Here is a 27,475-nt window from a genome sequence, read left to right on the forward strand (position 1 = left end):
AGCAATTTTTTATTTTTTTTTGCCGATGCCCGTGATGCCGCCCCCCACCACGATGCCGCCCCGGGCAACCGCCCGTGTCGCCCGTATCTAAAACCGCTACTGCCTCCGGCTTCCTCACACAGTCCAGCAACTAGTATGTTAGGTTAATTAGTGGTTCCAATTGGCTGTTGGTTTAAAAGAATCCCTCTGTGTTAGCCTTTCAAAAGACTGGCCCAGGGTATTCCCACCTCTCGTCCCGCAACAACTGGGATCGCCTCCAGTCCAACCACAGCCCTGAATTGCATAACTGGATGTGAACATTGAAATTGTAGCTACAGAAAATAATCCAGGTTGCTCTTCCCTAAACATAAACATAAGTGGTTACAATAATTATCTCTTATCATAATCATCATCATTATAAAAATTTGCTTATGTAATGATATGTTAATTAGCCACATGGAACCCACTTAAAGCATGATAGATAGTTAAAAGAAGATCAATCAAGTAAAGGGTAATATGAAAACACATCAGAATTAGATATGGATGACATAGCCTCAAAATTATATCTCGATATTTCAAGAAAACCTGCAATAACGATACCTGGGATGTTATCTTCTCCTTTTTAGCCTGGTTATACTTGATGATGTATTTTTTGCCTCAAGTGGTGAAACAGGTTTGTTGTTTCCACCTTTAGCGGCAAATTTTCTTCTTAATATAAGTACTTTGCCTTGTTGGAGGTTGTTAGAGCAGCTCTGTTTTTTGGCTCTTGCAGCTCTCTCAGACATGCCCGGGCTTGTGTGCACTATGGAATGTAAACACATGGCGTTGCTATAGCAGTAATATCACGATATGACATTTTTATGTCATGTAAAAATTTATACTGCAAATGTGTTTAAAACTAAAAATAACTGTTTTATTTATTAGGATAATAACAGTTGAATTCATGGTTTTATATCCAAATTTGAGCACAGTGGTCAGAAATGAATCAAGGATAACATTCAGCCACTAATGCAAATTTTTTTTTATTCAGGACGCTAATTAAATAAATTTAATTTGGCATTTTTATCAAAAAATGATGTTCTGCTTTAATATTTTTTTTCTTTTCGTGTAAAATATAGCCCACTGGGCTATATGATGGCCCGACGGGCGGGGCTGAGATAGATTTTGGTCGCCCGACCGGAGATATCGCTAGCTCCAGGACGTCGGGCTAGAGATTTTGCGAGCCCTGATGTGAATTTGAAAATTCATGGATAACAACATAATATTCAAAATATCCTATTTTGATCAAAGAACTTGAACATATGGGCTGATTAAGCATTACAGAAACATAACAAATGATTTTAATAACTACCAATACTGTTAATTTTGGGACAGCTGTGGCCAAAACCTTACATTGAATGGTGGTCTAATAAATTTCTTAAGCACTATACGTTATCAGTTCTGTGATTAAAAACAACCCCTTCCAATCAAGGCTCAAAATTGACACCTGGTGTCTTTTCCCTCTAGTCTGCAGATTACTTCAGTGTTAAAACCTGTTATTACCACTTCTGCTGAGAAACACTTTCACTCCCTCTATCTGCCCTGTTCTCACTCACCCTCACACCTCTGTGTGTCCTGATAGATTTCTCATTCTTTATTATTACTTTTCTATATCTTTATATCTATCTCTATCTTCTCTTTGAATTGGACTCTTTTCACCTTTGACATCTCGCTTGATGTGCAGAATCCCCGTGGGAGGGTAGGCCACGTTTCACTTTTAAACAAACCCTGACTTCAGATTACCACCCCAATGCAAACAGCAATGAATAAAGAGTCATTTATGCCTAATGCCATAACTTTCACTCTTTGACCTTGTACAGGACCACAAATGGAAGCCCTCCCTCTTGCACTCAAATAGGTCATAAGTTTATAGATTGTTGACTGGACTTATTTTGCGTCTTGTTTGACTGTCTGAAAGCTTCTGTGGGTTTAACAATGAGATTGTTACTGTTTCCCAGCAAAAAGCCCTTTAAAAAGTAGCTTTTCATTAAATCTCTCCATTTGAGTTACTCAATAAAGAAATACAAAACTGCCAGTAAATATTTGTGGTCCCATTGCGCCAGTAAAAATGTTGGTTGTAACTTGAATTGATTTTTAGTTTTTTACTGATATTTGTACATTATTATGTACTGTAAATATGGAATAACTGTGAGTTCTAATTAGAACTTGTTATATTTGACTAAGTAAACTATAAATACACTGCCTGGCCAAAAGAAAAGTCACCAACTCGAAGAATTTAATTAATAAAAACTGAGCAACACTCCCATCATTGTGACAAAATAAATGTTTGTGACGCTGCATAAGCTTGTGGAAATGATGCCTCGCTAAATTAATATTGGCCTTGTTCTGCCAGAGGTTTCTTCCTGTTAAAAAGGAGTTTTTCCTTCCCACTGTCACCAAGTGATTGATCATTGTCTGACTTTTGGGGTATTGCCTCTATTATTGTAGTCTCTAGGCCTTACAGTATAAAGTGCCTTGAAGTGACTGTAGTATTGAAATATATATTTATAATATAAATGGTAAATGGATTGGACTTAGTGCATTTCTACTTAAGGTATGTAGAAGAGCATTTCTGAATGCACAATACGTCAAACCTTGAAGCAGCAGGCAACCACACTGAGCCTGAGCTATCAATGACTATAACTATCAATAATTAATGAAGCGGCCGGTAATTTAGTTGTGAAAACTAACCCGTCTATTTAGAAGTACATTTAGGCTTGGAGCCTTTGCATTTAATAAACTGCCTAAATGAACAATAACATGATGAATTTAACCACATTTGCATATTGGCATTTTTTTCAATTTATACATTATTAACTTTATTAGGAATTAATTGCTGTTTAGGATGTGTGATCTGTCTATAAGTCTGTCCACCCTTTGTGAGGGTAAAACCAAAGATTTTGTGAAAGTATGACTGTAAATATGATATTGTATTGTAAATACCGTATACAAGCTTACTGTGCTGCTTGATGCTGAGTAGTGCACTCTCTCAGTGATATTTTGCCACTGCGCTGCGTGGCTGCTCTGTGGGATCATTATTATGGAGCCATTCTGAATATGCTCGAATCCCAAAATAGTACTGAAATACAATTGTAGCTTTGAGGTTTTTGCAGATGTGATCAGTGCAGTTACGAGAACGTAAGCTATCATAAAGCGTTCCCTCACATTTCTAGTGCTTCTACTCAGTTTTAAAGGACAGCTTGTAAAGCTGATCTGTGTTTGGCCACAGAGCCTTTCAGTTGGCAGTTAAAGGTTGCAAAATGTTTGAGGCAGATGGGATAGCTGATCTGATGGGACCGATGGCTTTTTGTTGTTACTGACGGTCACTGAAGTGGAGTTGATGATTTAAGAAAAAAAAGAGCATAGCATAAAAGTGATTGAGACGAGATGGTGAAATTTTTTATCATCTGAACGGCTACCACCTACTTTAAAGCAAACAAATGCATTTTTATATCTTTACTCTGTTTGATGTCATATAGCGACTGTGTTTCTTCACTGATGTCCTTTTATTGAGGCCTGAATATGCTTTCTGTGCAAAGGAAGTAAAGTAAATCATACATCATCTTCCCAATAGTTTTGTATTTCTAATGTCTGCTGTTCAGTAGTCCACAATAAAGAAAATTAAATGCATTTCTTTTCAATGTTTCAGCTGAGCTCCACTGACAGGATGTGACATGTGGCTAAAAGCAGCTTCGCTTCCTTCCTTTTCCTGCCTGCTTAAATACCTCACTGAGTAATTTTAAGCAGATGGGAATGCCTGCTCACTGCAGTGCAGTGACTGTGTCTGTGAAATCCTCCTCCTTTAATAAATGGGGACGCCTTGCCAGTACACTCCCTGATCCAGCCTTACCAGACGTCTAATAACAGTCTGTGCGACTTCTGGGGATTTCCAGTGCATGAGCCCACTGTGAAGAATGGTCTGCATCTGGGATTTGTGATTGTGCTTCCAGTGCCTGCTGCTTCACTCATTAATAGCTGTTGTAGAAGTTTCTGAGAGATGGGAGATCTCTGAGAGTTCCGGTTCAAGCGCCAGTGTTGGTTTTTACTCTCACTTGTTAGTTAGATTTAGGAGCTAAAAACTACTTGGCGAGGTTTAGGAAAAGATTGTGGTTTGGGTTCAAATGTGCCTCTTCACAACATTAACCCTTCGTGTTGCTGGCAAGTGTTTAAATATGACTCCTTTACAACCATCGGTGTGTGACGATGGATAACCGACTGTGTTATGGCACCAGTCCCGGAGGACACATTGTCAAATCTGTGAGACCCCACTGCCTTTGACAGACTGGAAGTACGTGACTCCTGGGAATGAGAACAGGCTGGTTTGGTGGGAACTACCTGTTAAAACAATCCCTGCTTCAAGCATGAGTTTTCTAAGGCTTTGAACCCCCACCCTACAGTCATTATAAAATGGTTCTTACCTTACAGCAGAAAGCACCTTGTGCTATGTTGAGAATGCAGATAATACACTACCCAGTATTTAAGCTGATACCATAAATAAAGTCCATATGTAATGATACTAGTTTGATTTTCCTGTCAGTGGTGAAACATTTTCTAAAAAATACCCTGGGGTGTGATTTCTGGAGAGTGCTCAGGATTGTTACTAAAAGTACACGTGATGCTAAAGCCAAAAACACCAACACACAAAATACAATATAATATTTATGAATCACAGTCTACCTGGAAATATTCACCTTTGGATGAGCACAACTCCTAATGAAGATATGCTCTGTAATGATTGGGATTTGAGCTATCACTGCTTTACTTCTAGACTGTAAATTTACAGATTGGTCTACCACCGCCTACCGCCGTAGGCCATGCAGCAGTCTGATACAGATCCATTTAAACAGTCTTAAACTGAAAAGCTGGAAATAATTCTTTTATATGTAAGGAAACATCAGGCTTAGGCCTCAGTCACAGGGGTCTAGAGACCCGTCTGTGACTCTCTGGTTACCTCTGGTTGCTAGTGAAAAATGTATTTCCACCCTGACTGGTTGGCGAGTGCCTGCTGGAAGTTGCTGGCAGTTGTAAATCGATCACAGAGAGGGATCAAAAAACAAAAACAACTTTCGATTGCTTTGCTTGCTTGTAGGTTGTTGTGTTTGCCTGTGGTTTGCATGGAAGACATCAACTTGACTGCAAATACTCACTGACTAACCACATCGCGATAGGAAAATTTAGTGAAAAAAGGAGTGATTGCTGTCAAAGTAAAGGTTGTGCCGTAACTGTGAAACTGACATGTTTTAAAACAGGGGCGAGGGAACTCCAGGCCTCGAGAGCCGGTGTCCTGCAGGTTTTAGATGGATCCTTGATCCAACACAGCTGATTCAAATTGTTAAATTACCTCCTCAACATGTCTTGAAGTTCTCCAGAGGCCTGGTAATGAACTAATCATGTGATTCAGGTGTGTTGACCCAGGGTGAGATCTAAAACCTGCAGGACACCGGCCCTCGAGGCCTGGAGTTTACCACCTCTGACTTTGATTGCAAACGGTTTCTGTTTCTGGTTTTCTGTCGCACTTTTTCAAGTTGCTGTGTTCCATGCAAATTTGTGGGTGATTGTGGCAGAGGAGGTTTTTAGTACAACACTGCATACCTCTTTGTGAGGAGTTTCACCTAGCAACAGAAAGCAGCAAATCAAATAGTGGAAGTTAACCAGTTGTTACCAGGGGATCCCTGGCCTGACTTTAGCAGCCACAGTGACTGTTGGCAACCTTCAGCAACTATTCACCAACTGCTCAGGGAATATTAATTTTTTCCTAGCAACTGGTGGTTGCCAGGCTCTATGTGACTGAAGTATTAAAGACTGTTTTTAAAAACAAGTTTTCTAAAATAAAATGTAGCAAACAAAGACATCCAAGAACATAAATTTACTGAATAAGTAGTTCTTATTAAGACAATGAATCACAGCAGGACTTGACTCTAAATGAGACCTTGCTACAGATATTATTTAGTAGCTGTGTAGGCTCAGAGTGAAGAGCTCAGTATTTCTGTCAGTGCACTGGTGTCTAAGACTTGAGCAGAAAGCTTTACAGAGCTTTACAGTAATTAGAGAAGCTGATTCAGGGAAACCAGGAAAGGATGGTGTGCTGAATTTTTATTTCATCAGGGGCTTCAAGTTCTGGGTAATTGGATAAAAAAACTAATTGAGTGTTCTTGCAGTGACCCACACAGCTCTGCATCTAAATAGCAAATGTAAAAAAGTAATCAAAAAATAATTTTGAATATTTTAAGTTAACTTCAGTTTCTGAATGCTGTGTTTGTTTTGTTTTTGTTTTTTTTACCCAGAAATGCATCCAAGGAAAAGTTTTGCTATGCATTTACATGTTCTAGTCTTGTCTTCATTATCTATGAGGGCTGTGTTAGAGGGCTGTTACTCTGATAACAGATATCAGGGTTTTTTTTCTTTACTACTGTGAGTTACCAGATCCCTTTGTAAAGGATTTAGCCTTATCCAGTCTGACCTCTTAGACTAAGACTGGAAAATGACCTTGGCACTAATAAGCACTCTCACTAATGGATCCACTTCCATTTCCCCACCATTCCGCGAGTACAAGTGCAAGAGCTTGCTTTTTAATCCTTGGTGAAGTAAAGGTTTCATGTTTCTTGACCGCTAAACTCATGGATTATGATTCCAGCTGAGAGAGACAGGCTTTGATTTCTTCAGTGTTCAGACAGCTGGAGTAGTAAATATTGAGAGGCCTGCGGTGAGGACATTAGGAAAACTCTTCTCTAATATTGTAATCAAGATGAGCTAAATGTAACAATAACCAGGATTTACAACTCCAATTCCACAGAAGTTGGGTAAAATATAAATAAAAACAGAATGTGATGTTTTGCAGATCTCATAACTCCATATTTTATTCACATTAGGACATTAAAAAAATGAAGAGAAACGGCCATATTTACCACTGTGTGACATCTGTCTGTAAACATCTTGGAGCTGAAGAAAGTCAGTTTCGGGGCTTCTGGGAGAGGAATATTGTCCTGCGCTTGTCTGATAGAGGAATCTAGCTGCTCAACAGTCCTGGGTCTACTTTGTGGAATTTTCTTTAAATTTTAAGATTCTCCAAATGTTTTCTGCTTTCAGTGAAAGGTCTGGACTGCAGGCAGGCCAGTTCAGCACCCGGGCTCTTCTATTACAAAGTCATGCTGTTGTCATAGATGCAGTATTTAGTTTAACATCATCTCTCTAAAATATACAAGGCCTTCCCTGAAAGTGATGTTGTCTGGATGGGAGGATGTTGCTGTAAAACCTGTATATACCTTAAAGCACTGATGGCACCTTTCCAGATGTTTAGGCTGCCAATTTCATAAACACCGATGCTCCCCATACCTCCAGAGATGCTTTTGAACTGAGCACTGTTAACTAGCAGGATGATCTCTGTCTACTTTGGTCTGGAGGACACAGCGTCCATGTTTTCCAAAAAAGAATTTGAAATTTTGATTCGTCTGACCACAGAAAACATTTCCACTTTGCCTCAGTCTGCTAGCTTTGGTCCGCAGAAGATAAATCATGTTCACACATAGCTCCTTCTTTGCTTTTGCCTGCATTTATAAGTGGCACAGTGAACTGTGTTCACAGACGGTGGTTTCTGGAAGTCTTGCTGATCCCGTGCAGTGATTTCTATGACAGAATCATGCATATTGTTAATGCAGTGCCACTTGAGGGCCCAAAGATCACAGACATCCAATATTTGATTTTCAAGCCTGCTTTGCACACAGAGATTTCTCCAGATTCGTTGAGTCTGTTTTTTCTTATTATGTACTGTAGATGATGAGATATTAAAATTCTTCTTCTTCTTCTTGTAGACATAGTATTTTACATCTCGGCCCACCTCTGCTGCTGAGAAAAGATGCTCTGTCATGTTACTGACCTGTTGCCAGTTAACCTAATTACTTGCAAAATGTTCCTCCAGCTGTTTCTTTTTAGCATCACCTACTTTTGTTGCCCCATCCTCGTCTTCCTAGAGATGCGTTGCTATCATCAAATTCAAAATGAGCCAGTATTTTTCATGTCTCAGTAAAATGTCTCAGTTTAGACAACTGATTTGTATTAATTTCTCTATTGTAAATAAAATATTTTTTTTTCAAATGGGAGTTGTATGGGGCCATGTTGCAGGGAAAAGCTGTGTAGTGTTGCTGGAAAAGGCACGTTGGTTTTTCCCTTGTGTATTTTGGCAGGTGGTTTAGTTTTAGCTTTGTCCTCTGCTTCTTGGCACCTATTTAGTTGACTGGATTTTTGCCTTTGAGTGACTTTATCTCAGTATATGTTAGAATTATACTTGTATGAAACCAACAAACTTTAACTTGTATTTTTGCCCTCTCTTTAGGACCATAGGAAAGGCAACCATGGCAGATGAAGTGAGACGACCAGCTGAATGTTTCCACCCAGTGCGGTCATGTGACTGACCTGGCTCTTCTCTCCTGCTGATGTCCGCTAGTTGCCCTGTTCTCACCATGAGAGGATCTGTCAGGTGCTCGAGCTCAGTGCCCTCAGACTGGCGCTACCGTTGTGCTGCGTGAGCGCCCCCCCCTCCTCCGGCAGTTACTGCACGGAATGGCATCTTTGGACCTGCCATACCGCTGTCCTCGCTGCGGGGAGCACAAGCGCTTCCGAAGCCTGTCGTCGTTGCGTGCCCACCTGGAGTACAACCACACGTACGAGACCCTTTACGTCCTCTCCAAATCCAACAGTGTATGTGACGCTGCTGCTCTGCTGCCCCTAGTGGCTGAGGGAGCTCTGCTCGCACCCGCCAATAACAACGACCCTTTTGAGCCACTTCGGCCTTCAGCTTTAAAGGAGCGGCGCTTTCCTTGCCGTGAGCTTCCTTGTGCAGACGACCTGAGTTTGACCCCAGCTAACTCCAACACTGCAGCCCGGTATATTCCTAATGTGGAGTTTCCCCTGGGGGAGATTTTTATGAAAAAAGCCATGACATCCACAGATCCAGGTCCCCATGGAAACCCCAGCACAGCTGTAGCGGTGGCAGCTAATGTAGCAGCCAGTGCAGTCGAAGCAGCGTATGAGGAAGGCCTGGCCAGGCTGAAGGCGCGGGCGTTTGAACGGCTGGAGCTGGATGAGAGGCTGGAGAAGCTGTCTGAAGAGGTAAATACACTAAGCTAACAGAATCAGAATAAACTTTATCAGGAAATTGTGTCCATAAACAGTTCTGTGCAACAACTCACCTCTCATTTCTCTATATTTTGCTTCCAAGGAGCCAGACTTTCTTGGAATTTTTTAAGTGGTCCTTGGACATTGGCTGCTTTTTCACTAATTTTTAGTCCACTTCTTCACATTTCCTTCTTTCTTCATGATTCCTCTTACCTCGATGAGATTGAGCATCCCCACAGCATTATACTCCCACCACCGTGCTTCGCTGAGGGGACAGTGTTCTTCGGGTTGCACGCCTCTCCCTTCTTTCTCCAAACATCTCCCCGGCCAAAGAGCTCTAGCTTCTTTTCTTCTGACCAGAGGATGCACTTCCAATATGCATAAGTAGCATGCAATTAGTATATTTCTGTCTGGCTTGAAAGTGTCTCTTCTGCAGAAGTGAAGTTTTTCTTGGTCTGCAACCTCACAGTCCATTCCTGTGCAGGGTTCTAGTGATTGCCTTCTTTGAGACTATAATTCCTGACTTAGCTAAGTCATTCACTAGTGTCATGGAAGTTGATCTGGGGTCTTTAGTAGGGATGGGTATCATTTCGGTTTTATCCGATACCGGTGCCAAACCGGTACTTTTGAAACGGTGCCGGTGCTTAAACGGTGTTTGCATCTTTTGCTGTGAAGTACAGCAAGACTTTTGACCGCTTCGCCTTGGGCATTTTTAATCTGTAGCTCTGCTCTAAAAGAACGTACGTACCTGGGCCCGCCTACTATCCTTGGAAAGGTAAAATGATTGGCTAGAATCCAAAGTGTATGACATCTCAGGAAAAATAAAGCACCGAAATGTGCGCTGCTTTTCGGTCTGGTTACTACCGTTTATGTCAGAACCAATGCCATAATGGCACCGGATACCGGTACCCATCCCTAGTCTTTAGACACTGTATTTTTTTTTTTTTTTTTTTTTTTACCACTCTTCAAAATCTTTCACTTTCTACCTCTGCAATGCTTGTTCTGTACTGTGTAACTCCTGATGATAATTCTCACTCCAGTTATTGACATTTTGATACACTGTGATAACTTTGTATTTCCATCTCTTGCTTTGTGAGAATCAACAAGTCTTTTTCTCCAGTCTAAACTGACTTCTTTTGTTTTTGGCATGCTTTTTCATGATTTCGTTCTCTGATCTGATTTTCTAAAGAAAACTAGTATGCTTAGAAATTCTCTGTTAAAAAAAAACACTTTGTTTTTACCCCCCTGTGTAAAATTTAATTTCTCCTCAACTGTAGGTGGAGCAGAAAATAGCGGCCCGTGTAGGCCGTCTTCAGGCGGAGCTGGAGAGGAAGAGCTCAGAGTTGGAGCGGGCCAAGCAGGAGAGCGAACGGCTGAGCCACGAGAAACAAGACCTGGAGGACAAGGCCTCGGAGCTTTCTCGGCAGGTGGACGTCTCTGTGGAGATGCTAGCCAATCTCAAGCAGGACCTGGTGAACAAGGAGGCAGAGCTGAACCACAAACAGCAGTAAGTGAAATATACTGGTTCTCTGCTGTTTTATAACACATCTGAATGGATTTGGTGTATACAAAAGTGTAATTAAGTGCATAAACATCCTGCTAAATAAAAACAGCAGCCCATCCAATATATTAAATATTAAATAAATATTACACATCATAATTAAGGATTAGATATTTATTAAGATAATATTTAAGGCAAAGACACTTGGAGCTGACTTGGATTTGATTTGATTTGCAGTGTGAACGTAGCCTAAGGCTACGTTCACACTGCAGGCGAAAGCGCATCAAATCCGATTTTTTCGCCCCTATGCGACCCGTATCCGATCATGGTATGACAGTGTGAACGGCACAAATCCGATATTTTCAAATCCGATCTGGGTCACTTTCGTATGTGGTACTGAATCCGATACGTATCCGATGTTTTAGAAAGCGACTGCTGTGTGAATGGTCAAGTCGCATTAAATCCGTCTTTTACGTCACTGACGCAGGACAGACGCCAATTATCAGCGCCGGAGAAGCGCCCGATAGGACATCGCGAACGATTTCCTACCATCCGGTGAAACTGTTGGGAAGACAACGTTGGAGAAATGTGAACATTTTATTTTTACTGTATTTTCTGCAGATTCTGACAGAAATCTGCAACTATCCTTTGAAGCACCGCTCCTCTAAAACAGCAAAAAGGATCATTATTAGGTCATCTGCATTATTATGTAAATAACAAAATAACTTAAAGCAAAAATCTGGAAACATAAAGTCCGAAGTCTTTATATTAAGGGCAATCAGTCAAACAATATTGTTTGCTCTGGGTCTAAACAGAGCGAGTTGTGTGTGACATCTTCTTTTGCGCATGCGGGCCGCTTTGAGCGTTCACACTGGAGAGCGTTTGATGTCGCATTTTATGTGTAGTGTGAACAAGCAGACAAAAAAAATTGGATTTGATCAAAAAATCGGAATTGAGCATTAAGACCTGCAGTGTGAACGCAGCCTAAGTGTGCACCGGGGGTTTTGGAATTCATGGATCATTTCTAAGAATGCTGGTATTATGTCAGTCGGGTGGTGCACAAATTAGCTACTTTAGCAAGCTACTTTTTCCCTCTGTAGCAGGTCACAAACACACACACACACACACACACACACACACACACACACACACACACACACACACACACACACACAACATGCTGGTACTCATGTCCCACGGACTCGCACACAAACTTTGACCTCCACTCAAGCAGTAAGTTCTTCTTCGTGGAGCTCCCACAGCTCCAGACTTGCACACACACTGCTACTGTACTTTGTTTTTATCCAACACCGAATTCATAATTTTTTGACTGCACCTATAAGCAATAAATACGATGAAAAATCTGTAAGATTCACGTCACTTCCATGACTCCAGACGAATATGCCGAGGAGGTGTTTCTGACATCTGAATATTTGCTGGCCAAACACTATCATAACCTTTCTTTCGCAGGATAATGGCAGGTCAGAGACATCATGCTGTTCCTCAGGGCGCTCTGATGGCATGCAGGCATATGGCTGACAACAAAAATCAAAAGAGGATATGTGGCTTGTGTGATGTAGCAGAATTATAAAAATATAATTGTTGGCCTTTATGTTCTTCTAATTTGAAATTAATGTCATATGAAATTGTGAAATAGATGATAGAAAAAGTAACCTGCAAAAAGGGAATTTATCAAGTAAGAAGTTAAAAGGACAGGTGCCTGAGCACCACCTGGGGTCTATGTGGGCACGTGCCTCATCTGTTCCTTGAAGCTCTGCATGAGGAACAAAAACAGTGGGTGTTGAAGTACCTGCAGGAGTCCTTGGAAAAACATTTTCCCGTGATTCCACGATTGCATTTTACTACCTGTCAGCAATTTCTGCAGCTGTCTTCCCTCCAGCTAAACACATAAGGAAAGGTCACTTTAATACGAAGTCTCCTTGTTTGTGTTGTGCATTTTGGATGAAGATCTGGTGTTTAGTTTAACCCCTCATCAGTGTCAGAGTATTGGTTTAATTTCTGAAATGGTCTGAGGCACTCTGATTAGTTCATGCTGAATTGGAAAGTGTCATTGGACTGCACACGGCAGCACATTATCACTCTCTTCCCTCATCTCCTTCACCTCTCCTTCTCTGTTGATAGTGTAATTTGCCATCATACCCCCCCACCAGATGTGTTCTGCATCTGTCTCACTGTCGTCGCGATTTACCAGTGTCCTCCAGGGCTGGTCAGCTGCTCATGTTGAATGGAGGGCTGGATGGGAGCAGCTGGATTGGCAGTAGAGATCACAGCATCCTGCCAGTCCCTCAATAAAGCTGCCATGCTGTTTCTTGAACTAGTTAAAGTACGGCTGATGTAAATAGACTACGTTCTTGGATGCCAATCACAGCTTTATGAAGATAGATGAGGATGATTTGGAGCTCTTCCGCAGCATGGCTCAAAGCGCGAGTAAGACCAGGCTTTAATTTTCAGATTTTTAGAGCTTTTATTGAAATGAGTCCCAGGATGAATTGTTGTGCGCTCCAAACGTTTGTGCTGTTTTTAGTTTGACACACTAGAAGCTGAAAATCTTTTAAAGGATGCATGCCATCTAGTTTCCTTTTTAATATTGGCAAATGTTAACAAAGGACGATTGGATGCATTATAGCATTAGAAAGGGAAAAAAGGCTCTGCAAACAGAATAAGTACATAAGAACATGTAATTGAAATATTGCTTGGATTCTTTGATCTTCAGTGTTTTTTAAAAACTGTAGTTTCTGTCCACTTGATTTAGATCAGTTTGTGGCACTTTCATAGCAACTACAAAAACAACCTCTTCACTTTAAGCAGTGAAAATAAAAATGTAATTTTACTGACTGCTTTACTTTCAACACTGAAGTACCACTAATGGAACTAAAGCAGAACCATAAGGTCTATTGGAAAAAAAAAAATGTTGGCTTTAATGAAATAGTTTTCTTTTTTAAATACAGGCAGAACATTTTTTTCAGTGGTCACTAAAATTCAACCTTAACAAAAGTCGCCGGATAGATCTCAGATTTTCAAACCTGTCCACCTGATGAACTGCTTGCCCTCCCTCGTTGCTGCTTTCAGCTACATTTATTCACTTCGACTACTCATTATTCATTAATCTGTTGAATTCTTTTTAAAATAATTTCAAAGAAATCTTTGATCTTTAAAATGTCAGTACTGACAGCTTCCCTGTGTCCAAGATAATGCCTTCAGCATACTTAATTTGTCCGCTGAAGAGCACACAGAAACCTCACACCTGTTAAAATCGTCTTGTTTGGCTTTCATTTTGCAGCGCTCTAGTGGTAAATGCAAACATCGTAGGTTTTTGACTCGCAGAAGTGTTTTCATTCTCACTCAGCTTGAAAAAAGAAAAGCTGTTTATACTTTTTGTTAGTCTTATTACCCAAACGGCTTTATTTTCAGATGTGGCTGATCTTGAGTGTTTCATCTGGTTTAATGTACAAAAAACCCCCCACACAAGATGTCCTGTTCTTTTACTCACTTCTGCTCGTCTATTGTAAAGGTTACAGTAGCTGTGGTCACGTATCTCAAACCTGGCAGCATCAGACAGGGAAGGTCATGCTGTGGGCTTAAAATCCTTGCCTGGGCTGTGTGAATACCTCCTACTTATGTCAGCAGCTTAGCCTCTCCCTCTTTCTCACACTCACACACAATTCTTGTGCCTTTCTGCCTCTCAGAGGAGAAGCTGGCAGCGAAACAGTAAGCTCATTCAGAGTCTAAAATACAGAGCAGGTCTGAGGTGGAAAAAGAGCATCACAGTCTGTGAATGTTCAGCAGGGTGGATGTGAAAGCCGTAGTCAACAGATACAAAGCGACTTATTGGCTCACGTACGTCTCCCTAACAGCCTATTAGATGATTTTTAGTTTAATTCTAAAAGAATCCAGCGACTTTAAAGGCTCTGTGAAAGCCCTTTAAGGAGATGTGTGAGATCGTGCTTTTACATCAGCTGTGTCAAATGCTGAAAAATGCGAGTCACCTAACCGAAGGTTGCTAAGCGACCAGAAGAAACTCCTACGAGCCTTCTTTTGCTTCTAGCAGTGCCGTGCATAAAAATATGACAGTGACCTTGATAATTCCTCCTGCACTTAATATCCCTGTAATTAGAAAAAAAGTGCGCAGAACGCCTCAGGTGCAGTTGTTCCTTTCAGCTTAGACTTTGTTACTCAGCATGCGGAATAATTCATTCACAAACAATACGAGCGAAAAACCCCCGCCGCATGCTAGCCTGTAGCGGTCAGAGCTGAATGAAGTGTGCCTGTTAAATGGTTTAATAGCAGCTGGAATAAACGAGAGCAGCTGTAATCAGCAGAAACTGGAGCCCGAGGAGAAATGAAAAATGATGGGACGGTTATCTCCATCATTTCAGCTGTTACAGAATCACTCAAATGAGAAAACTGCTCCATTTTGTGTCTGTCTCAGAAATATCATTGGAGTATTTCCAACTATCTATGATTGCTTAATGATGTGGGTTTATTTCATTGCTATGATAATGATCTTGTTATGATTACAGTAGATGGTTTTAAAGAGGTATTTGGAGCAAACGTTTCTGTAATATTTAATAATGGACTGTAATACATGGTGATCATGCACAGCCAAGGATGTGATGGCTGGCCTCTCGAACACTGTACGCTTCAGTCGCAGCGTTTTGCCGAGAGCTTAAGGGGCTGAATGCGGTATTAATGAGACCTGTGCAATATTACAGTCCAGTGCTCAACTTAGGTTAAAAGTGGACCTGTTGTGCTTTTCCTTGTTTTCTCTCATATATCCAGGTAAGTCCGTAAGTGCTTGGACAGTGCCACAGGTTTTGTAATTATGCATCTGTACACCTCCACAGTGGATCACACAAACAGTAGCTGTAGGCAGCTGCAGTAAAAGCCTGGCAGAGCATCTCAAAGGAGAAAAAGCAGCATTACAATGAGGAGAGATCATTTGGAGGAAGTAAACATGATTTATTGAAATGCAGAGTTTGACTAATAAACATAGCAGGGTTATGTAGCAGAGTGGACTCCAATGAAGATAGGAAGTAGGACAGGACCTCAGCAATGTCCTGTGGTAAATAATACCCCCCACCCCAGTGTCTAGACACTTTTTGCGTCATTGCTTCGCAGAAAGCAGTCAACAAAAAGACTGGACCAGAGTGATGATGACTGAATTGAATTTGACAGCGTGGGAAAATAGAAGTGATGTAAAGAACAGACTAACAGCTGAAACACCCAAGAATGCAGACAGACGAGTGAATCCAGATCTTACTTATTGAACTTCATCTTTAAGCTTGATTTGCTGATGTCCACGGGTCCTAGACTGGAAGCTGCCATAGACTGCACAGATTTGTATCCAGATTTGTTAAAAACTGTCCAGAAATGTTAGTTTGAGGCTCAAATGTAATTGGGCAATCAGTCTAAAAGTCTGTTCTTGATTGATTTAAAATCCACTGTGGGGATTTTACAGCAGCAGAATTACAAAAAACTGTATTATTGCCCAAATTCTTACTGACCGAAGTCACTTGGATGAGTGGCGATATGTTTCTCCCAATGGAAACGCTACATCCAGATGAACAGAGTCAACTGTTTTGCGTGGACTTTGATGTTTGCAGATGACGTTTCTTTCTATGGTGAGATTAGTGATCAGGTGGAAGAGAGCCTGGAGAGGTAGAGGTGTGCACTGGAGAGACAAATGAAAGTTGGTAAAAGCAAAAATAATACGTGTGTCAATGAGAGGGAAACAGGTGTAATAGTTAAGATGCAAGGAGTAGATATATTGAAGCGGGATGAGATTAAATATCTGAGTTTAGCCATCCAAAGCAACAGATGAAGAAGAAGAGTGTGCAGGCAGGGTGGAGCGGTTGGAGACAAATGTCAGGGGTGATTGTGACAGAAGGATGGCAGCAGGAATGAAAAGGAAGGTTTACAAGATGGTAGTGAGACCTGGTATGTATATTTCTATGTATGTATGGTTTGGAGATGGTGGCACTGACAAAGAAGTTGAGAGGAGGTTGACCTGAACGTCCTGAGGTTTTCACTGGGAGTGACCACAAATGGACAAGACAAGTAATGACTTTAACAAAGGAACAGCTCAGGTTAAACTGTTTGGAGACAAAGTTAAAGAAAGCTGAGATGGTTTGGACATTTTCAGATGAGAGATAGTGGATATACTGGACTAAGGATTTTGAAGATTTAGAGAAGAAGAAGGAAACAGGACATTGTAGATGTTGGAAGAAGAGGACTGACTTTGTCGTGTTATGTGAATGACGCAGAGCAAGAAGTAAAGTGCGTTTTGTTTTTGCATTTTAAGTCGTAGTTAAGGCAGAAGTAAATCTTCTCCTGACCTCATATAATCCCATGTAGGATAGACCATTCATCCATTAATCTGAAACACTATAGTGTTGAGACTGTCAGAAAAGTGCTACTATTATGGTAATTTTGTGCCTGGACAGTACTGTTTATGTTATTAGGCTGTGTTGTAGATAGATTATCTGTGTTTTGTCACTTCTTAACTGGTTTGTACCGACCCAATGTATCATTCATCCATAATCATACTCATCTTACATACTGTACAAACAGCGGGGGGAGGCAGTGATGCATTTTTAATGTCTGTGTAGGTGTTCAAAATATTCTGTCCACCCTCTGCATAGAAAAGCAAAAGAGAGCTCTGAGAGCTGCCAGGTTTTCATATCACATTCAGCACACACACACGCGCGCCTGCTGCAGTAGGCCTTAACCCTGCAGGCTTGATTTATTCCTACAACCAGCTTTGATAAAGTAACATTGGTCTGTGCAGAATTCAAAACCCAGAGGCTCTGAAGGAAGCACAAAATACAGAAGAGTCCTGCTATGTGCTGTCACCATGTCTCCTTCAGAAAACAAGCCTATTTCACTGAGCAGGAAATCTCGACTGCAAAGTGAAGCTGTCGGGGCAGAAAGAGAACTCATCTCATTAGCAGCAGTGTCTCGGAGAAAGAAACATGGCGAGACTTCCAAAGGCTCCCTAATGACAAAGAATCAGAAAGGGAACACGACACGCACAATATCTAGGAGGATGGAATATTTGAATAATAATAAAGAAGTTGGGCATCTGCTGTGAAGATGAAAAAACAAAGTCAAAGGTAGTTTTGATTTTTATAAACAAACACATTTTTGAATTGTTGAAGTATCGGTGCGACGTGTGTCTGAAGACAGTCGAGAAATATTTGATCAAACTCTGGAGGAATGGATGTCATTTAAACAGGCAAATTGTTTGAATGACAGAAAACACGCTGGTGCTGTTTCCAAGCACTTTTATGTTATGAAAAATGCATGCACATACTGTGCTGTAGAGATCTTTTCTTTTTTTAATTTCAGGGAATTTGTTCATTAAGAAGAACAATAACATGAAGTTCTGCACTGGTACGTACTTACAAAGCCCATCTAATTGGACTGAATGTCTGCAGTTGGATTTATCAGGGCTGTAATGCACAAAAGAGTGGTGGTAATCCAACCTTAGAACAAATCAGTGCATGTGTATGTAGACACTGCTTCAGGTTTCCTGCAGTGAGATGAAGATGAAGTGGCTTCTAACAAGAAATCGTTCCGCATGATAAATAATCAAGACTAGTGCATTCGATTTCAGTTAGGGCAGGATTTATGGGCAGAGGGCTTTTCATGTCTGTCATTAGATGTAGGAGACTGACATGAGTGTCCTTGAGTTTGGGTGAAATTATTTCACGAGGGCAGGAGAAGGGAATCAGGAAGGATGATGCAACCGGTCTTTCAGTAGACACATCTCTCCTCTCATTATGTTGAGACTGACACGAAAGGTTGGACTAACAATTGGATGTTCTTGTGCAATAAGATGGATGGTGTGGTCAAGTGTAAGGTACTTGAAGAATCCATCAAGGGTAGATATTTGTCAGTGTGTGTTGGGGGCTATTTTTCATCAGAAAACCTTATATTGAGACAATGTTGTCTCGGATGTTTTCAAGTTGTTATGTCTAAAAACAGATGTCCTAGCAAAAAGTCAAAATGTGTCAGAAAGACATTGATGTAGCTGCTCTGGCTTCACCCGCTGGTTTGTGAATTGCAATTTTGAAGGCTTGGAACAAGTGACTGAGACCATAAACACATCAAGAAGAAGTTTACTTAGGGCTCTAAATAAAAACCAAAGCCAGCCAGCCAGCCAGCCATCCATCCATCCATCCATCCATCCATCCATCCATCCATCCATTCATCCATTCATTCATTCATTTTGGGGGGATGAAGCTTATCCCTGCTGCCGTAGAGGTACACCCTGGACAGATTCCCAGTCTGTCACAGAGCTTACACACAGAAACAGACAACACAGTCACACCCATAGACAATTTAGAGTCACTCATTAAACTAACCCCACTAACTTCGTGTCTTTGGTCCTAGAGGAAGCCAGAGTACCCATAGCATTCTAGCGCCACACAGAAAGGCCCCACGTGGTGGGTTTGAACTCTGGATTTTCTTGAAATGAGGCAACAAAAGTGAGATTTTCCATCTGCTTTTCAGATATCGGGAAAGGAAAGTGGATCACATTTAGATTTACACATCTCTTTAAATGTTTTTTAATGCAATCTCCAAAGGTTTTGCAAATTGTCCAAGTTTTAGGATATGCATGAACACAATCACATGACTTCAGCCCCGTGTGTTCACCACGATGACTTTAAATGTCTGTAGTTGCTTTTAGTCACATATTCTCACAGTTTATGTTGTACAGTACAATGTGGTAATTTTAAAAGCTGCAGTTATGATCTGCTAAACCCCCCCATCACAGAAATGCCTCTGATGGGGCTGAAAAAGCTGAGGTATGCCAAATTAAACACGATCTGAACTGAAAATCAGTGGCAACAGGTCTTATGGAGTGATGAATCCATATTTAAAACAGCCATCTGTAAAACACAGTTGTCAGTACCAGATGTACTAGTTCTTTAATATAATTATTTTACATTTTAATTGATGGCTAGTGCTGGAAAATTGTTGTGTCCTAAATTTTATTCAGCCATCTGCCACCAGTGGGAACAGCAGCCCTGACATCGCTGTAGAAAAAGCCTGATTCTTTCAAGTATTGTGGTTCTTTTTGTTAGTTATTTTTGAAGGCGAAAGAATGAGATTCTGGATACGAGCGGCAAAAATTAGCTTCCTCCTGTAGATGAGTGGAGCCTCTACTCCTCCATATTGAAAGGAGCCAGCTGAGGTGGTAGCCTCTTGGGTGAGATGTTCTGACTGAGGACATCCTGGGGAGATTGCATCTCTTGGCTGGCCTGGGAACGCCTTGGTGTTTCCCCCTGATGAGCTGTAGGAGTTGGTTGGAGAGAGGGAGGTCTGCTGGCTGTTGTCTGTGTGACCCAGCGGAAGAAATGGATCGATGGGTGATTATTATTTTGTTGTCATTTTAGCTTTGAACCTTTATAGAGATAGTTGTCACGAATTGTAGAACAATTTTCATTATTCAGTTGAAATTTATCAGTTTTTTGTGTGTTAATTTGTCATATTTTAATAACATCGGAACTTTTTTTCAGTTTTGTTGTAACGCATTTTCATATCATATTTAACACATGTTTATTTGAAGTGTTTTTTATTTCCTCCTCCTTCTGTCTGTTATATAAATGCAAGGTGCCACACAGCTAAACAGCATTTGTAGTACGACTCATTATTGAAGAACTGTTTAGATCTGAAAAATGCCTTTAGACTGTTTTTGACAGTTTTCATTAAATGGGCATCAAATTTAACTTGACATATGAGTGTTTATGCAATACAGTAAAAGAAGACATGGATAGAAAAACATGGATTGGCCTCCCCAGAGCCTGGACCTCAACTTTACTGTGGGATCATTTTGACAGAGATCAGAACAAAAGGCTTTGAATGTCCTTCAAGAAGCCTGGAGAACTTTTCCTGAAGACTACTTAAAGAAATTAGAAGAAATCTGCTTAAGAGAGTTCAGGCTGTGTTGCATAACAAAGGTGATCATACCAGATATTGAATTTCAAGCTTGTTAGAATTGTACAAACTCTGTTTTTGCCTTATATAGTGTACTTCCATGTGTGTTTGCACATTTCAAAAAATTGTTGCACCTGTTTCCCCTTTTTCTAACTAAATAAAGAAATGGACGACTCTGGACTTTTACACAGTACTGTATATGTTAAAATGCTTGTCTCCCTTGCAAAAGATTTCTTAATTCTTTGATCTGCAAGTGATCAAAAATGACTTCATGGAACCAATTTTAATAATCTGTTCATTTAAAATCCCAAATAGAAAACCTGCTGCTGCGTAATTAAATTAGCAGACTTGCTATATTTGTGGTTCGCAGGGTATTTGATTAAATAAGCAGTTTTGAAGACATCTACTATTCATTCATACCATCATTATTGTAGATTAGTTATCTTCTCCCACATTTTTGTTTAACTTGCACTTCTGCTTTCTGAAAGATTGGATGCAGAGATACAAAACCTCATCATTGCGAACATGCTTTTCAGGACATATCTGTTCTGTTTCTAAAGACACCTGAATTTTCGTCGGCCTTTCCCATGTAATGAATTCATTCTTTCATGCATCTGAAATGCTGCAGATCGTCACCTTGCTTTTGTATCTCAGGGTTACTCAGCCATCTGGGGTTTGTAATGGGAATTGAGATTTCGAGAGAGCTGGTCCACCCGCAGTAAAATATTTATTTTCTCCCGATTGATCGGAGGCAGCAAAGACCAGGATTAGCGGTTTCTTGGGAAACCAGGTTTTCTGCGAAAAAGCAGCACATTTTAGCCCGCAACTCTTTTATCATCCCCTTTCTCACAGCCTTTCATCCTCGTCCGTCTCACATCTCCTCTCATGTCGCCACGCTCTTCATGCTGCCTACCTCGCTGTGTGCTTCTGTGTAATGCATACAAATGTGTGACACTATGACATGATAACACAATGTAAACCAAAAAACCCCCCCAGAAAACAAACCGTCAGAAACAAGAATAAAAAATCCAGGTGTCAAAACAGAACGACATGCGAGCAGCTGTCCTTTGTTAAAGGAGAGAAAGCCTCGTCGTCTTTATCCAGGCCTTTTAGTCAATCATCTCTGCTCTTAAATATTAATAAAGCATAATTTTAAATTAACGGCCACAGATGATGACAGCTGCGACAGGAGGTTGACCAGTCACTGTAATGAACATTTAGACAAAACCCTTCAGCTGAACATGTCTTATTATCCGTGTCTTTGCTAAGCTGAAGTGTTTACATTTGTTTTTGGAGTCGTTGCTTCTTAGTGCTTCATACAGTCACCAGCTGTCTGCTGTTTGGTGCTGAGCAGGTAGTGTCCAGATGGCTCTCAAATTTTCAGTTAAGTGCAAAATCAAATGCGCATGCATACGTTATTTGTCTGGAGGGTGTTCGCGTGTAGTTTCAGAGATGTTGGCTGTGGAGACGTCTACCTTTCTCAGATGCCACTTGCTCTGTAGTTCTTGGAAAAATTGGCGGCGGTGTTCCAGTTACTCCAAAACAAAACAAAAATTCCTGATTCTTGTCTTATAACATTTGGTTTCATAATACCAATGCTTGGTTAGAGCCTGTTTACCTTCACAGATGCTTTAATTCTTTGTGGCACAGATTCATCAAGGGGCTGGAAACATTCCTCTGAGGTTTTGTTCCATATTAACATGTTAGCATTTCACAGTTGCTGCAGATATGTCTTCTGCACATCGATGATGTGAATCGCCTGTTCCACCACAAACCAAATTAGATCAAAAGCTGGTGACTGTGGAGTTCGTTTAAGTCCAGTGCAGTGAACTCCTCATGTTTAAGAAACCAGTCTGAGATTATTTGAGGTTTGTGACACGGCGCATTATCCTGCTGGAAGCAGCTATCAGTAGATGCGTACACTGTGGTCATAAAGGGATGAACATGGTCAGCAACAACACTCAGACTGTGGCATTTAAAGGATGCTCAGTTCTTTTAATATTTCCATCAAAAGGTTAAAAAAAAAGGACCAGTTGGATGAATGTTGTACATTGTTTTTATTTGTGACATTTGGACAAATCTTAGCAAACTGTTTTTCCACTGTTTGCAGTCTTTTTGTTAAGTAAACTAACCATCAGCTTACCAGTGTCAGAGAAACTTTCATCTTCTCAGTAAACTCTCAGCTGTTTTTTTTAGCTGTATTACAAGGTCTCAATTATTGCTCAAAGTTATAGAAAATAGAAGTATAAAAATAAGAAGTATTCTGCGTCGTTGACTATGAAGATCTCGGAAAAGTGCATGAAAGGACAAAATTCTATGTCACCATTGGCTAACGTTCACCTGGAAAAGCCTGAAAAGATGGCATTTCTTCTTTTCCAGGTAAACACCCGGGCACGTTTATCACGTTGAGGCATTTTTTCGGAGGTGTGAGAGAGCCACTGTGAGAGTGAGCTGTTGTGAATATGTCAGTGTGTGTAAAAAACAAAAAAAAAAAAAAAAAAAAAAAAAAAAATTGGGATTGACAACAGGAAGCAGCTACATCCCATTTCCCTCCTCTCCTTAAACCTCCTGTGCTTTCTTCTTCCACATGACTGCAGCTTTCTGTTTGCTGTCTGTTCTTTTAGCTTCTGCAGTGTGTTATTTTTTTTTTCTCACAGTCATTGTGGCCCTTCCTTCCTCTTCAGCTTCAGCTCCCTATTTCTCGTCTCCTTGTCTGCCTTTTTTTTTTTTAATTGAATTTAGATCTTACAAAAAACTGACAGAAATATTTATTTTTCCTTTTCTTCCTTTCTGACCATCCTTTACCATCGATCGTGTTCTTTTGTTCTCTCGCCTGATTTCCTTCCTTCTTCGTTAGCATAAGACTGAGCAAAGCGTCTGTTAGGCTGTCAGGCAGCATTGGGAAAGGAAGGGAAAAGTGTTCCTGTGTGGCGTCCATCACGGGGTTGGTGTATCCATCTCCTGATACAGCTGAATAATTAATTAAGACAAATTAAAGATGCATGAAAATTTAGATCCCGAATCACATGCGCCCTAATTTTGAGTGCATACTAAGCTCAATGTCTATTCCTAGACTTACTCAAATGGATATTTGCTACTTTTCTGGAGGCTGAACTTAAAGCCATACTCAGTCGTTGTGTCCTCTGTTTATTAAACCGAATAATGAGAACAAAACGTCAGCTTCAGGTTTTCTAATGAGACATCTCATTACGTACAGATCTAATTATTAAATCAAAGTAAATAGTACTTGAAGTCATTAAACATAATGAGATGCATCGTTTAGTGTAGGATGATTTAATGATATAATCTGCAGAAGCAGTTTGCTTATTTACGTTATTATGACTTTAGGACTCCTCCATCCATCATTTACCATATGGTTTTTGAAGAGGGCAGTAGTCACCAGCCTTAAGGACTACAATCATTCACTAAAAATGGTTAATTTGACTGGAGACTGTTCTGTGTAAACCTTGTTATCTATGAAAGCTCATCTTAGATTGCACAAAGAGGAGAGGAAACTACTCTTATCATTGGTTGTTCTGTTATTGTTTATCCCTTCTTTTCCTTGAGGCAGAGCAATTTTATTTGTAAAGTGGATTTTACACAGAAAGACAATTAAGACCAGTCGTGTGCTATACCATCCATCCATTCTCTTCCGCTTATCATTTTTCAGAGTCGCTGGGGGGGCTGGAGCGCTGGCGAGAGGCAGGGTACACCCTGGACAGGTCGCCAGTCTGTTGCAGGGCTAACACATAGACACAGACAACCATTCACACTCATACCTATGGGAAATTTAGAGTTACCAATGAACCTATCCCCACTAACTGCATGTCTTTGGACTTTAGGAGAAAGCCGGAGTACCTGGAGAAACATGCAAACTCCACATAGAAAGGCTCCAGCCTGAAGGTGGAATTGAACTCAGGACCTTCTTGCTGTGAGGCAACAGTGCTAACCACAGTGTAGCACACACGTACGCTATACGTCACACTATAATACACAAAATCTCTGTCAGTCCTAAATGATCAGGAGTTACTTATAAACTTACATACAGATTTTCAAATTCAGTGTCGTCATGTGGGTCATGTACCCTTCAACTAGCATACAGAGTTGTTGGGATGAAGGAAGAAAGACAGGACAAAGACAAGCTGTGGAAACATAACATTAACATTTGGATTTAAATATATCTAAAGACTTAAAGTCCTCTGGAGAACTTTGTTCTCTGCTGAACAGTTTTTTATCTTCATGTTGGCTAAGACCAGATCCTGGCATCTGTCTGTATGTTTAGTTTGGCCCCGGTGATAAAATCACCTAAATGTGTTGGGCTGAATTTTCCCCTTTTTCCTTTTGCAAAACTACAGTTGAGAGATAACAGTGTGGTGACGGTGAGATAAAACGGTTTACAACAAGACACACATGCTTCGTGTTTTCTGTGTACATGAACACAAAGATTTTTATCTCGAGCCGTGTAGATAGTGTACAGTAGCAGGCCTCTTAATCAATTTACGCTCAACTTTATACAATTCGGTTAGTGAGCACTCGATAAAAATCATGCTATCTCATGTTGTGAGCAATTACTAAGTGACTCCGAGCTGTAATCACAGTTGATCACATTTCATCGTGGAGAGAAGCCGTTTGATTTTGACATAATTTCCAGACTCGCTGATTATTTACTCACTGATGTTAAAGCACATTTATTGCTGGCCTACAGTTTGCTACCTTGACTAATTTTGGAGTCGTATTTTTTATAATCTTTGCCTGAAGACAAGAAAAGTTATCTGTGCCAGGCTCGAAGCTATTTTTATCTCAGCTTGTCCCCATTTCAGGAAATTGTGTGTGTTGTTGCTGTTTTGGATTCTGCATCGTATGATGGTTTAGCAACAGCGGATGTTTGACATTAATTTGACATGAAATAAGTGGCTTTGCTTGTTTCATGACCACAAATCCATTTAAATGGCAGCGACACGGACTATATGTCTCCATTCCATGTCTGCAGGAATCCTCTGAACTTTTCTTTTGCTTCCTCAAGGTCAGATGGCTTAATAAGCTCTCCTGTCTGACATTGTTTAGACGGTAAACACTGGGCTGTTTGTAAGGACGCAGTCAGAGAGCAGTAAAGGAAAAAGACCTACAGCTTTTGGAAGCTGTAGACATTTGGATTGATGAGCATTAAATATTACATTCACATATTTTTGTAGATTTGGAAATGAGTAAAAGACAGATTTTTAGTTTGTATCAGGCAACAAGGGAAAACTTTTCAAAAGATCAAAGGACTGTGGGTCCTAAATTGTGGAACTTGCTCTCTTCCGACTTATGATGTGTTCAGACTTGCTTGTTGTTTAATACCATCTATTCAAGCTGTGTATTATTTTATTATTTTTCTTATTATTTTTCAGCTAAAAAGCTAAAGCTTTGTCTCTGCTGCCCACAATAAGTTACCGTGTTTTATTATTTCAAGCACATTGCAAGAGTCCGACCGTGTCTTTTTTAAGCGAATGCAGAGACACCGAGTCACGCTTACAGGATTAATCGATCAGATCAATCCTCTTCCAGAGAAATCTTGGCCACCGCTGTAACTTCAAAACTCGGCTGCACGTATTGGCAAGGACCAGAGAGGGAGGCCACATTACACCAATTGTAAGGTCTCTGCTGTTTTAAGGCTCCCAGACACAAAGACATCGTTTCGTTATTGTGCTCCATGTTTATGGAGCAGTCTCTGACCTGGTGGCTGCTGAGACTGTTGAGATTTTTAAAAGCAAACGCAAGACCTTCCTTTTTATTTTATTTTACTTTCATTCATTTACTGATATATTTTCATTGCATTTTTTTTGTTTACCTGTTTATTCATCTTTTATTATCTTTATGTCCCTATTCAGCTCTAAGTCAGTAGGATCAGCTTCTCTCTCATCTGACTTACGGTACAGTCCAGAAAAATTACCTCCTTTCTCCTTTTCCGAATCACTTTCCAATCAGTATCACAGTATGAAGGAAAGGTGAATCTGACTGCTTAAAAAAACAAATACAAATTGAACTACACTGAACCCCTAATCAAGTTCAAACTAACTTCGATGTAAGTAATTTAGGAACTGTGGGTTGGTGTCAAAAGTCAAATCATACCTGCAGGTTATGGCATGAAATACAAAAATGCATTCATAACTAACATTGAATTAGCAGGTATGTTATTGTTTTTATGATTGGTTGAAACTGCTATGAATGACCTCTTTTACTTGGATAAAGGATGGTCCAGTGTGTCCTCTCCTAAAGGAGGTAATAAAGGAAGCACTAGAGCACCTTTCCTCAGTATCTAGAGCAGCTCTTATTATGGCTGCCACACAGATACTTCTGGGTCACTTCACTCTTAGAGACATTTAGAGTCGGTCGGCATCTGTCCATTATTAGTTTTAGATAAACTTACACTTGATGAGAAGCTTTTGTTCTGAAGCTTTTGCAGCTGGCTAACAAGTTGTCATTGATTTCATTAAGCTGTCTTCTCTTCTACCGGTTCCTACTCCCCTCACACACATATGGTGCCAACAGGGGAAGCTATTACAGAAACTAGTGCAACTATAATTGAATGCAAAATGCATCTGAGACTATTAAACTGCCCTGAAATTAAGACCAAGGCTGTCTGGGTCACACGCTGTCCCTTGAAATGACAGGAATTTGCCCTGCTGTGTTTGCAGTGCAAGTATCCAGCTGCTCTCTCACCCTCTACTCTCTCTGCTTTTGTGGTTGTATTGTTTATTTATCTGTGTCATCAACCCTCAGTGTCTGTTTTCAGAAAAGGGCAATACAGCTGGTGGATGCGTGAGAGAGGCTTTTGAAGGCAGAATCCGTATGCATTAATGCATTAATAAACTTGTGTACGCAAAAATGTCATCAGGACAT

General features: G+C 40.5%; 1 protein-coding gene across 2 annotated transcripts in view; it reads left to right on the forward strand.

Moving 5' to 3' along the window:
- fbxo41 (F-box protein 41) overlaps positions 1-27,475 on the forward strand; it is a 65,240-nt gene that overhangs the window by 10,562 nt on the left and 27,203 nt on the right. For both annotated transcript variants that reach the window (XM_031752263.2, XM_039613019.1), the window contains exons 2-3: positions 8,348-9,123; positions 10,407-10,636. In XM_031752263.2, coding sequence (XP_031608123.1) covers positions 8,575-9,123; positions 10,407-10,636 — 779 coding nt within the window. In that variant the 5' untranslated portion in view covers positions 8,348-8,574. The remainder of the gene's footprint in view (positions 1-8,347; positions 9,124-10,406; positions 10,637-27,475) is intronic.

The sequence above is a fragment of the Oreochromis aureus genome, linkage group 6 (genome assembly GCF_013358895.1).
Source record: "Oreochromis aureus strain Israel breed Guangdong linkage group 6, ZZ_aureus, whole genome shotgun sequence".
NCBI classification, from domain to species: Eukaryota; Metazoa; Chordata; class Actinopteri; order Cichliformes; family Cichlidae; genus Oreochromis; species Oreochromis aureus.